The sequence below is a fragment of the Orycteropus afer genome, unplaced genomic scaffold, assembly GCF_000298275.1.
Source record: "Orycteropus afer afer isolate SDZICR_OR568_19922 unplaced genomic scaffold, OryAfe1.0 scaffold00005, whole genome shotgun sequence".
Taxonomy (NCBI): domain Eukaryota; kingdom Metazoa; phylum Chordata; class Mammalia; order Tubulidentata; family Orycteropodidae; genus Orycteropus; species Orycteropus afer.
The window spans coordinates 29,360,687-29,373,209 of NW_006921592.1; the positions used below are offsets into that span (position 1 = coordinate 29,360,687).

The window sequence follows — 12,523 nt, forward strand, 5'->3', positions numbered from 1 at the left end:
TACTTCCGTAGTGATACTGCCTCGGAAACCCAAGGAGGGGTCGCTATGAGTCAGGGCTGACTCGACGGCACATAACAACAACAACAACAACATGAACCAATCTAGTGCCTAAGGCATTTGACTGCTATCCAGAAGACTGGTGGTTCAAACCCACCAGCCACTCCTCAGAAGGAAGACTGGGCAATCTACTGCCTTGGAAACCCAAGGAGGGGCCACTATGAGTTGGATCCAACTGGACTGCAGTGAGTTTGAGTTGAGTGATGAACCAATCAAATACCTTTTAAACCTGTTCCCTAGAAGGTAACTCTGGCTTGCTTATTCCAAAAGAGAAATCAATTGATTGATCAAGAAAGTGTTTTCAAATTATCCAACAAATTGTTCCCAAGTGTGGTGCAGTGGCATGATGGCATCGTCCCTGTTTGGGGTCAGCCATGCCTGATTTCAGTTCCTTTTTCCTTTCTTTTACTCCATAGTCATTACAGACTTGTAGATTTGAGCCCAAGATACTAGGACTCATTAACTTTAACAAAGGTATCTCTCTCAAAGAAGTATTGTGGGGATTGAATGAATTAGCTAGCACATGCAATGTTCCTAGCACTCTGTAGGCCTGAAGCAAAAATTGTTTCCTTCCATTAAGCATCTGGCCACTAATTCATCCGTTTTACCCATCACTCTCCATGATGTCTTTTCATCAGGGTTGGTGACTTACCTGCGAGGAGGCTGGAGGGTCAGGACCGACCCTGTCCCATCAGGGCACTAGTCTGGGTGCCAGCAAGCCATTGTCAGCCCACAGGTCAGTGCTTCGGATGCTATAGGGAGTGGGCACCAGCTGTGTGCCCTAACCCCTTGGTATGCAGAGAGAGTACCAGGAATTGGATAAGGATGTAATATACCCACCACCTTCGTCATACTGTGTCCCTTCCAGGGAAAGGAACTCTGATTACCAAAATGAATAACTAATGGCCTGAGGGGAGATTTTTCTGCAATATTTTCAACTGCATAAACATCCAGTGCAAAATATTAGTAATAAATGACTCATCACAATTTTTATTTTTTCCTTCAGAAGCAGTATTGCCCTTACAAATTTTCCAATTAGTTAGATGTAGCAGCCACTCCTTCCTCCTTTCCTTCATTTTTGTCTATCAAATGTCTATCAGAATGAGGGGGCAGGGAGGGAAAAATGCTATTACCTTGCCAGTTCAGAACTCTTGCTCTGCAGGCCACTTCTGATGCTTTCTAGAATGTAGCTGTGACTTTTACAGTAACTGCTCATTGGGAGACACCGTGATTCAAAGCTTAATTTAGATTAACTAAACCCCAGAAAAGGCTGAACAATGTCAAGAAGAGAAAGACTGGCAAATATTTCCATTGTTGCTAACATAGGATAGTTAAGTTTTAAACCTTTCAGAATTATTCCTGCATTTCTAATCTGCATACATGTTCAATTTCTTATAGACGGTGGCCATGTTTTCTGGACTAAATATGAGGTCATCAGATTTAATAAGCAAGAGAGTACCTTTAGGGGCAGGCTGTTATATTAAATTGGAATTGTTACAGACATTCTAGGGCTTGGAGGTCTACCAGTTACTGAAAACGGATAAAAAATAATAATAATAATAATAAAAACTCATGCCATGGAATTGAATCTGACTCATAGTGACCCCTCCTTGGGTTTCCCAGGCCAGGAAAGTAGATTGTCCAACTTGCCTTCCGAGGAGTGGCTAGCGGGTTTGTACCGCCAGCCTTCTGGTTAGCAGTCAAATGCCTTATGCACTATGCTACCAGAGCTTATGTGAAAAAGGATAGTACTTAAATATTAAGTGGCTGCGATCACACTCAACTTGGGAATTATTAACATTTTAAGATAATGACTCATAAAGAGAGCTGATGGAAGAGGATGGTGCAAAGGAAATAGAGCTCAAGGGTCTCCCGATCCAGCTGCCGGGCTAGTACCGGGCCTCTGGCCAGGGACACGGAGCCCGGGCCGCGCGTTCTAACCCGAGCTCTTGGCGCGCGCTGCGCCCGGCAGCGGCCGCATTCCAAGTGGAAGGTTGCTCGTTTGAGTGTCCTTGGCAACGCGACTCTTCTGCCTTCTGGAAGCCCAGACTCTAGCTCCTGCGTTGTGAGACCCGTCCCGGTGGGAGGGACCCGGGCTGAGGGACCGATGGCGGTGCGAGGGGGTGGGGGGCTGGGGAAGCTGCTGGGAGCATTTGCCTTAGGGATTGAGCTAAACTAAGAAAAATCGCTACAAGGCTCAGCACAAAAGGATCTTTCATTCCGGTCTTTTCACCCACGCAGGGAACGATGCCTCTGGAGGTGGTGGTGGAGCTGCAGATCCGGGCGGTAAGAAGAGATCGACGAACATCCCCGCCCTGCCCCAAGTCAGACCTTTCCCCCAGGGTTCCACGGTCCCATCAAGCTCGGTAAACGGTCTGGGGTCGTTTCCCCACCTCTCTCCCTTGTAGCGCGCGCGCGGGCGCGGGCACGGGCACCTCCCTCCCCCGCTGTCGTTGGGACAACTCGTACTTCTGTCCCTAAGATTATCTACTTAGGTCTTCCCGGACTTCCTAACCTTCAATTCAGCCGCCTCTTGCAGAGTCCTTTCTACCCCAACCAATTGTTTGTTAGCTTTATCCTTTTTTTTCCTTGTTCTTTAAAAATAACCCTGCATCCAGTCCAAGTAGGACATTGATTTCTTTTCCAGGATAAATATTTGTTAGGGGTTTAACAACCATTTCTTTCCAATAACTATGGAATAACGTAATTAAAAAAAAAAAAGCCCTGTCATTTCCTGATAATTTGTCACCTCTATGAACCAATCTGGGAGCTCTGGTAGCATAGTGGCTAAGGCACTTGACTGCTAACCAGAAGGCTGGCGGTTCAAACCCACCAGCCACTCCTCGGAAAGAAGGTTGGGCAATCCTACTTCCGTAGTGATACTGCCTCGGAAACCCAAGGAGGGGTCGCTATGAGTCAGGGCTGACTCGACGGCACATAACAACAACAACAACAACATGAACCAATCTAGTGCCTAAGGCATTTGACTGCTATCCAGAAGACTGGTGGTTCAAACCCACCAGCCACTCCTCAGAAGGAAGACTGGGCAATCTACTGCCTTGGAAACCCAAGGAGGGGCCACTATGAGTTGGATCCAACTGGACTGCAGTGAGTTTGAGTTGAGTGATGAACCAATCAAATACCTTTTAAACCTGTTCCCTAGAAGGTAACTCTGGCTTGCTTATTCCAAAAGAGAAATCAATTGATTGATCAAGAAAGTGTTTTCAAATTATCCAACAAATTGTTCCCAAGTGTGGTGCAGTGGCATGATGGCATCGTCCCTGTTTGGGGTCAGCCATGCCTGATTTCAGTTCCTTTTTCCTTTCTTTTACTCCATAGTCATTACAGACTTGTAGATTTGAGCCCAAGATACTAGGACTCATTAACTTTAACAAAGGTATCTCTCTCAAAGAAGTATTGTGGGGATTGAATGAATTAGCTAGCACATGCAATGTTCCTAGCACTCTGTAGGCCTGAAGCAAAAATTGTTTCCTTCCATTAAGCATCTGGCCACTAATTCATCCGTTTTACCCATCACTCTCCATGATGTCTTTTCATCAGGGTTGGTGAATTACCTGCGAGGAGGCAGGTAAGTGTCAACAGGTTACTGTCCTGGAAAATCTGGTCAGCTTCCATTAAAAAACAGTTGCTACTGAGTTGATTCTGACTTCTGGTGACCCATGTGTGTCAGAGGAGGATTGTGCTTCATAGAGGTTTCAGTGACAGTTTTTCAAAGTACATCGTCAGGCCTGTGGACCCAAACCTCCAGTCTTTCAATTAGCACCACCTATTGTCAGTCTCTGTACAAGTGGCAAAATCTATCATATTGAAACAAAGCTAATTAGCTCTTGGATTTGTCCACTTTGCTGACCACAAATAGGGCCAGACTGTATCAATCATGCTGTATCAACTGTGTGCTCTCAAAACTGTGCCATAGATCAAGGAATTCCTGAGAAGCTGAGTGATAAACTAGTCTCCCTCCTCTCCAAAGCAAAAAGTAAACAAGTTTTCAACTCACTCTATTCAACACTATAGGTCAATTTTATTTTGATTTTTAAAAGGCGTTCCTCAATGGACATTAACAAACTGTTTCCTACTCTGTGGTACTTGGTGTATTCCAACAATCCTCAGGTGAATTAAGCTGTGCTTTAATGACAGCAAACTCAGGCCCCAGCAAATAAGACAGAGAATTCCAGAAGTATGACCACAAACCAGAAGGGTAGCCTACTTTCAAGTCCCCAACATTCAGACTTGTGAACATAAGAGGAAATACCACTGCTTCCAAATATCTGGCCTGAATATTGCTGTGATGAAAAGAAGGGATCCCTCTAAAGTTAAACAACAACCCAAACATTTGTAGCTTCACAGTTTGGCTGATTCAGCAAGTGAAGAGAAGAGGTAGTTGGTGTTCAGTTTGTGGTGGGAATGCAGATGGTTTTATTACTTTTCTTCTGAGGAGTCACTGCTCTTCTTCCAATGTGCCTCGCTCTCTAAAAGTTCACTCTTCTACCCAAACAGAACCTGCATTCTCTAGTCCCACCGACACTCCTTTGTTTATAAATGGGTACCATATTTTTATGCAAATAACATACCAGTTACATGCTTTTTTGCAAGCTGTGCAACCCCCTGGTATTAGTTTACTATGTACATTTTATATGTGTGTGTGTGTGTTGTATGTGTATGTGCGCTTTTTGTGTGTGTCACATGCGAAAAAATACGGTAATCTTGACACCAGTTCCTAGATAATGCAAAGGTTATTTTTTTAGGTAGAGCAGCATTTAAAATGCACACCCTCCTTTGTCTTCCCTGGTCAAGGAATAATAAGCAGAGTCCATCTTGCATTTGGTGGTCTTTGGTCTTGTGATTCTAGGAGGCCCATGGGTGAACTGCTTTAACTGTAATGGTCAATGTCAAGGGAAATTTAGGTGTTATACCTTGTTCCTGGTGAATTTCAAGTTAAATACTGTTGCCTAGAGTGTGCTATATTCAGAGAAACAGAATTCCATATTACAAGCTATAGTATACAGGGTCATCCTTATATATATGAAAAAGCTTATACACTTGCATTGAAAAATCACATTATTTTCCATTTTATTACCCCAATAAACCACCAGTTGCTGTAGAGTCAACTCCGACTCATGGCAACCCCAGGTGTGTCAGAGAACTGTGCTCCACAGGGTTTTCAATGGCTAGTTTTTAGGAAGTAAATCGCCAAGCATTTCTTTTGAGGCACCTCCAGATGAATTCAAACCCCTAGCCTTTCAGTTAGTAGCTGAATGTTTTAAATCTGTACTACCCAGGCAACCCTGCGACTCCAATACCAAAAACCTAGTTGCCGTCAGGTCAATTCTGATTCATGGCATACCCCATGTTGTCAGAGAATCTGTGCTTCAGAGTTTTCAAGCGCTGATATTTTGGAAGTAGATCACCAAACCTTTCTTCTGATAACTACAACAGAGAGGCATTATTCTTTATTCAGTAGCAGGCCCCATCCTGCCATACTGGTCCACTGACCATAAATGTAGGGCCAGCCTTCCCCCAAACTCAGTTCCTGTGACTTTGCCCAGCAACTTAGCTTCTCTGCTTTCTGTCATACCTTGTTACTGTTGTCAACAGAACTAAGCATGTGGACATAGTCCCCTCTTTCCTTTTCTACAGGAACCTTAGATACGTTCAATTTTAAGTGTTTCTTCTCGAAGTTCTTGGCTTGTACTCTGAATGCTAAGGTAGTATTAGAAAGTAGGGTGAAATAAATATCTATGGAAAGATCTTTTGAGAGGTTGGAGGGAAAGAAGAGAAAGACAAGTCCTATTATTCTCTTCTCAATATTCAGTCAGCAAAGATGGAAGACACAATAATAAAAAAATCTTACCAAGAAAATTAGGATTAAGAACAACTCTCTCCAACTGTGGCAACAAACCTTCAGGGAACAAACTAGAAAAACCTATGTCTGAGACTCTTAAAATACTGTTCAAGTCTAGTTTAGGCCAGGAGCCCAGACCAGTACGGGGCTCAGCTGCATGTATATTTACAGAATGAAGATCATGTTACTTTTTCAAAGTTCAATTTACAAGTGATAATGTTGACTTATGGAATTACAACAAAACACACATTTTACTAATGTCCACTTAAAAAAAAGACAAAAACAAAAACCCAAAACAGCAACATTATAATCACCCCAGCTTGGTTTCTGTGCAGTTGTCCTGGAGACATAGGCAGTTGCTGAATAAATGCAACAGAAGGATTTGTTTGTTTGTTTTCCCTAATATGGCTGTGTTTAGTAATGGCCATGTGTACTCCAGCCTAGCCACACACATCAAGAGGGTGGGGCCTCCAAAATCACAAAGGAAAGCTAAAATTCTAAGAAAGGAAAGTGGAGTGGCTGCTGGCTTTTGTGGGCATCACTGTGGAAACCTTGATGTCGCCTGGATTAAACTCGATGGTGTCATTGTTGACTCCATAGTGCAAAGAGGACTGGAGCATTGTGGGGCGAGAGCCAGCAATAGTCCACGATGCTGTACTGCATGTAGCCCAAAAGAAAGCCAAAAGCCACGTCGGTGACGTTGTGCCGCCCCAGCATCACCCTGGAGAGGCCCAAGATGAAGGCCCAAAGGACCGCCAAGACCCTCAGTGGAATGGCCAGCACCAGGTGGTTCAGAATGAAGCGTGACACCAGGGCGGCTCTTGTGGCATGGCCCGAGGGGAAGGAATACTTGTCCACCGAGAGGGTGACAAACATGTCCATCTGGTTGTGAGCTGGGCGGCGCCTGCGGACCAACCCTTTGATTAGGGCCACTAGCAGCAGGTCCAGCAGCAGGGCGAAGAGCAGGTTCATGAGCACCTCGCGCCCGGCCCAGCTGTCGCTCCTCGACAGGCAGTAGAGGGTGCCCAGCAGCCAGGGAATGCCGTGGCCCGAGATCTCCAGCAGCTTCATCAGGGGCCGCACGCTGCCCCAGGAGGAGTGTTCCCCAGCGCACACGCCCAGCTTCTTGGATAGCCACAGGTCAATGGCCAGCAGGGAGCGCAGGGCGATGCCCAGGAAGGACGGGTTTAAGTTCATGCGCGCCTCCTCGGGCGCCAGGCCCGGGGGCGCCGGCGCGGGGCCGGGCCAGGCCAGCGGGACCGAGCCGCGGCGGTGCACCGGGCTCTCGGACGCGCGGAGCCGAGCGCAAGTGGGGTCGGCGCAGGGCGCGCGGCTGCTGAGCAGGGACTGGAACTCAAACCTGCCGCCGCCGCCGCCGCCGCCGCCGCCGCCGTGTGCCGGGCTGTTCGGGCTACTGCTGCTGCTGCTCGCGGCGGGGATGCCCAGCGCGCGACCCTCGGCGCTCCTCCGGGGGCTCGGCATCGCGGCGGTCGAACGAGGCACCGCCAGCTAAGAAGCGGTTGCCAGGCCCTGCAGCCTCTTCCGCTTCCGCACTCGCATTCTGGAGGCGGGGAGAGGAGCGCGCCACTCTGACACCTGGTGGAGACGTGGGAGGAGTTGTGATCTCCTAGTCCCGGAGGAAGCGAGGGGAGGGTGCTGCTGCAGCGAAGTATGGATGAGGGGGGTGTGGCAGGGTAATTTGGCAGTGTCGGTGGGATGCTAAGGGAAATGGATCCATGATTTTTTTTAAAGTAATATTTAATTGAATTTTTGGTGAAAACGTCGTTCTTTAGGACAGAGTAGAACGACTCCATAAGGTTTCCAAGGCTGTAATCTTTACAGAAGATTACATCTGCTCATCTGTCTCCCGCAGAGCGGCTGGTAGGTCCGAACCGCCTTTCAGCAGGCAGCCGAGTGCTTTAACCACTGAGCAATCGGGGCGCTTTTACACAGCATGTTCGGTTCCCATTTGACAATTTCGGCAAAATTGTTCAGAGACAATGGTTACATTTGTCACAGTATTTTTAAAAGTGTTGTTTGTTCCATTTCCAGTTTTCCTGCCCCTTTATCTTCCCATCTTTGCTTTTGAGTAATGGTTGAGAGCCTTGATTTTTCAAAAACAAACTCTTCCCATTTTTGTTGTCTATTTCCTTTCATTATTATTATTATTATTATTATTTGGTATGATTTTTTTTTTCTCCTCTTCTTTCTTTCTTTATTATTGTTATTTGGGTGAAGTGGTATGATTTTTTAAAAAAGAAAAACAAAATTTATCCTGGTGGAAACATACACAACAATACACTTGATAGCACAATCCCTTCCAGATTTACAATTCAGTGACAGGGATGGCGTTTTTCACATTGTGACACCATTCTCCTTATTCTCCTTCAAAATACTCATAAACAGGGAGCCCTGGTTGTGCAGTGGTTAAGTACTGGGCTGGTAACCAAAAGGTCAGCAGAAAAGGTCAGCGGTTCCAACCCACCAGCCTCTCTGAGAAGAAAGATGTGAGGCAGTCTGCTTTCACAAAGACTACAGCCTTGGAAACCCTGTGGGGCAGTTTTACTCTATCTTACAGGGTCGCTGTGAGTAGGAGTCAACAGGATTGCAAGGGATTTTTTTTTTTTTTTTTTTTAATAAAAATAAACTCAATGCCTCCCCCATACAAAAATTCTCTCTTTCCCTCTCCCTTTCACCCCTGACAACAAAGGGCTAGTACTGCCCTCAAGTCCATTCCGACTCATAGTAGCTACCCACATAACGTTTGCAAAGCCGTAAATTTTTACTGAAGTAAATTAAAGATTGTCTCATCTTCCTCCCACAGAGCAGCTGGTGGGTTTGAACCACTGACCTTAATTTTTGGTTGCTATGTATTTGATTATTTTGTATACTTTTGCAACTGTGGAATGACTTAAAATTTTTTTTTTTTTAATAATCTTTACTTTTTAGGGCAGTTTTAGACTTAAAAAAAGTTGTGCAGAAAGCAGAGATCCCCTCTGCACGCAGTTGCTCCGTTACAAACCTCTTGCATTAGTGTGGGGCATTTGTTACAGTGGATGAATGATATTGATAAATTATTATTAGCTAAAGTCCCTACATTACATCAGGGCTCACTCTTTGTGTCCTACAGTCTTATGGATTTTGACAAATGCATAAGGTCAGGTATTCACCATTAGAGGATCATGCAGAATAGTTTCGATGCCCTAAAAATGCCCTAAGCTTTGCCTATACATCACTTCTCCCCCATCTCCTAAGCCCCTGACAACCACTGACTTTTTTTTACTGTTTCTATAGTTTTGCCTTTTATATAGACTGTCCCACAGTTGGAACCAGATAGTAAGCAGCCTCCCTGCCCCGCCCCCCCCCCAGGCTGCTTTGATTTAGCAATAGTCACTGAAGTTTTCTTTCTTTTTAAGATCTCTTGCCCAGGTGTGTTCCTGCCAAGCAAACAAGATGTGTACCTTGGAGTCTACTTCTTGAATCAGTACCTGGAGACAAACTGCTTCCCTCCTGTGTTCCCTATTATGATTCATCGGAACATGAGATTTGAAAAGGTAATCGTGACTTTCTTACTGGGTTCTGCTGTTGGAAGACAGTCTAATGGGACACAGTTCTTATAAAGTTGCTACTTTGTAAATGTCCTTTTAAAAAAAATTCCCCAGGGCACTTTTAGCACAGTAGAAAACGACAGCCTGCCTGTTGGAGGACTCGATTTTGTATCCCAGGTCTGAGCCAAGTTCTGTCAACCTAGTGCTAAATACCCTGGTCGATGTTTTCTATTCTTGGAACTCCCATGGCATTTTCTAACTGGAGCAGAGAGCATTTCTGAATGTTCTTGGAGGTGTTAGAGGAAGCTGAATTACATTAATGAAAGAGTTTTTCAATAAGCTATCAGACCTTAGAAACGATCCGTTTTAGACCCAGGGAAAAAAAATGTTACCAAATTAGTTATTATACACCTTAAAACTGAAATCCTTTAACAAAACAAGAAAGACTTCAGATGTACTGACTTTCCCTAGGTCATACCCGGTTTATTGTGTTACAGGATAAAGGCTAGATTCCATTCCAGTGAATACAGTCATGATATAAATAGTCAAGCACCAATCTTGTTCCCACTTCAATATATGATAGACTATTCATTCATTGCTGTGCCACCATTGACAATCCCTTTGAGTTTTTGTTTTGGAATTTGGAAATGAAATCCATTTCAACCTTGAGAAGTCTGATGCTTTTTTCCCTAAACAGTCACTGGTGGTGTTCTTTTGGGGAGGAGGGTGAGTGTGGAAGACTCCAGGGCAGAGCCCAGCACTTTTTAAATGCCTGGAAGATGGTACCCAGAAAATGAGCTGTTTGTTTTGGCCTAAGGATGGGAGTGGAGGTAGGGATTGATTTTCTGAAGGGCTAGGGTAAAATGTGTAATACTTTCACAGGTCATAGCCTATTAATGTAATTAAAGAGGGTACCAAGCTGGTTGGATAAGACATGAGAGGAATAAATAGTTATTACCTTGAAACATGCAATCAGAATCCAAGGAAACTTTCTTCTGTTCAGATGTTTGTAGTAATGAGGGTGGGTGGTGAAAATGCCCTCTCCCTCTCTCCCCAAAAGAATTCTCTTATTAGTTTTATCAATTTTGAATCAGTTTCTGTAGAAGATTTTAAAATTTTAAAAATGAAAGTCCAAGGATACAAAATCATGAGAACATGGAATAATACAATTGGAAATTATCTTGGAGTCATGTTGTCTACCTCTTTGACTTGTAAAAGAGATGAATAAGCTTTAGAGGCCCTATCTGCTCTGTTGCAAAAGTGTACATTTGAGATTACTAGCCAAACATATTCCCCACTGCCATTGAGTTGATTCTGACTCATAATAGTGACCCCCATAGGGTTTCCAAGGCTGTAAATCTTTATGGAAGCAGTTTGCCTCATCTTTCTTCCATGGAGCAGCTGGTGGGTTCAAACTGCCAACCTTTTGGTTAGCAGCCGAATGCCTTACCATTGCATCCCCAGAGCTCCAGCTAAACATATTAGGGAACTTTTTTTTTTTTTTTTAAATGCAATTAAATAAACACAGTTGTTGCTGTATTTTAAATATTTATAAAAGTGTCCTCTACTGTGTAATCAGAAGTCCTTGGGTGATGCCAAGGATAAAGCACTTTACTACTAAATGAAAGGTTGGTGGTTTGAACCTACCCAGAGGTACCTCAGAAGAAAGGTCTGGATATCTGCTTCCAAAAGGTCACACCCTTGAAAACCCTATGAAGCACAGTTGGAATTGATCTAGCAACTGGTTTTTGTATTTGATTTTTTTTAACTGTGTAAACTGAAGTTCATATTCTCGCTTCCATGTGGCTCTTGCTTTCTTATGTCTGTTTCATTCTCTAGCTGAAACTACTTGCAGCAAGTAGCAATAACATTTTCTCTCCTGTGAACCTTCTGTGTAATTCAGAATGCAACATTCTAAAGAATTTGGATAAACAAGAAATTACTCATAAGACTATATCAGCCATTGTGTTTAAGAATTTCATGTTGATCATTTACTCCCCAAGATCACTCTTGAGAGAAATCCTTAGACATGGCAGAAGAAAAGGGATGCAATTACTGTAGCAATCTAGGGCTCCCCTTCCGCCTCAAAAAATCATCCAGTGTAAAGCAAAAAATGACTACTGGGGACAATTTCTTCTTCTTATTCTCTTTTTTTCTACTTATACATTTCAGTAACACACACAAAAATGATTTTATTGTGATTTGGTGAAAGTTTACAGAACAAATTGTTTCTCCTTTCAACAATTCGTACACATTTTGTTTTATGACATTCATTGCAGTCCCCACACTATTCCTATTTCCTCCCTATGTTTCTTATTCCCATTTGTCCTTTTTTCTTATCCTTTCCTGCCTTCTGAGCTTAATCCCTGTGCAAGTGCTGCCCTTTTGATCTCATATGGTTGATTGTTCTATGGAGTGTGTTCCTCCCTAGTGTCATTGTTCACCTTACAGGCCTATCATTTGCCTGAAAGTTGAGCCACAGTGGTGAGTTTAGTTCCAGGCTTGAAGGTGTCTAAGGGCCATAGTCTCAGGGTTTTCAGTTTGTGTCCTTAAAGCAGACTTGGCTTTGCACTCAAGAGTCAAATTTGTTGCTGTGTGCCATCCAGTTGATTCTGACTGATAGTGAACTTATATTAAAAACCACACCAACCTCACTGCCATTGACTCAATTCTGACTCATAGCGACCCCCTTTGGGTTTCCAAGGCAGTAAATCTTTTTTTTTTTAATTGTGATTTGGGTGAAAATTTACAGAGCAAATTTACTTTCCATACAGCAGTTCACATACACTGTGTCTCATGACACTGACTACAATTTACCACAATGCAATAGTTCCCCTCTCACTTCCTCCCGATAGTTACCTCTTCCCTGTGTCCATCCCTCCTTGCACTCCTGCCTCCTGAGCTGTCTCCCTGTGCATAAACAGCCTTTCTTTCTCCCATGATTGTCCTCTCCAAGATACACTACCTCAGGTAAATGTTCAACTCATATGCCTGTCTTTTGTTTGGCTGGAAGCCACAGGTGTGGGTTCAATTCCAGACCTGAAGGGCAGCTAGG

At 44.0% G+C, this 12,523-nt stretch overlaps 2 protein-coding genes across 2 annotated transcripts in view; one reads left to right on the plus strand and one right to left on the minus strand.

The window, feature by feature from the left end:
• Positions 1-2,304: 2,304 nt before the first annotated feature.
• SPATA6L (spermatogenesis associated 6 like) overlaps positions 2,305-12,523 on the plus strand; it is a 71,376-nt gene continuing 61,157 nt past the window's right edge. Inside the window, exons 1-2 of the mRNA XM_042780686.1 lie at positions 2,305-2,343; positions 9,337-9,474. Coding sequence (XP_042636620.1) covers positions 2,305-2,343; positions 9,337-9,474 — 177 coding nt within the window. The remainder of the gene's footprint in view (positions 2,344-9,336; positions 9,475-12,523) is intronic.
• On the minus strand, positions 6,503-7,402 carry PLPP6 (phospholipid phosphatase 6). The gene has a single exon (XM_007939348.1). It carries the CDS (start codon positions 7,400-7,402, stop codon positions 6,503-6,505), a length of 900 nt encoding a protein of 299 aa, XP_007937539.1.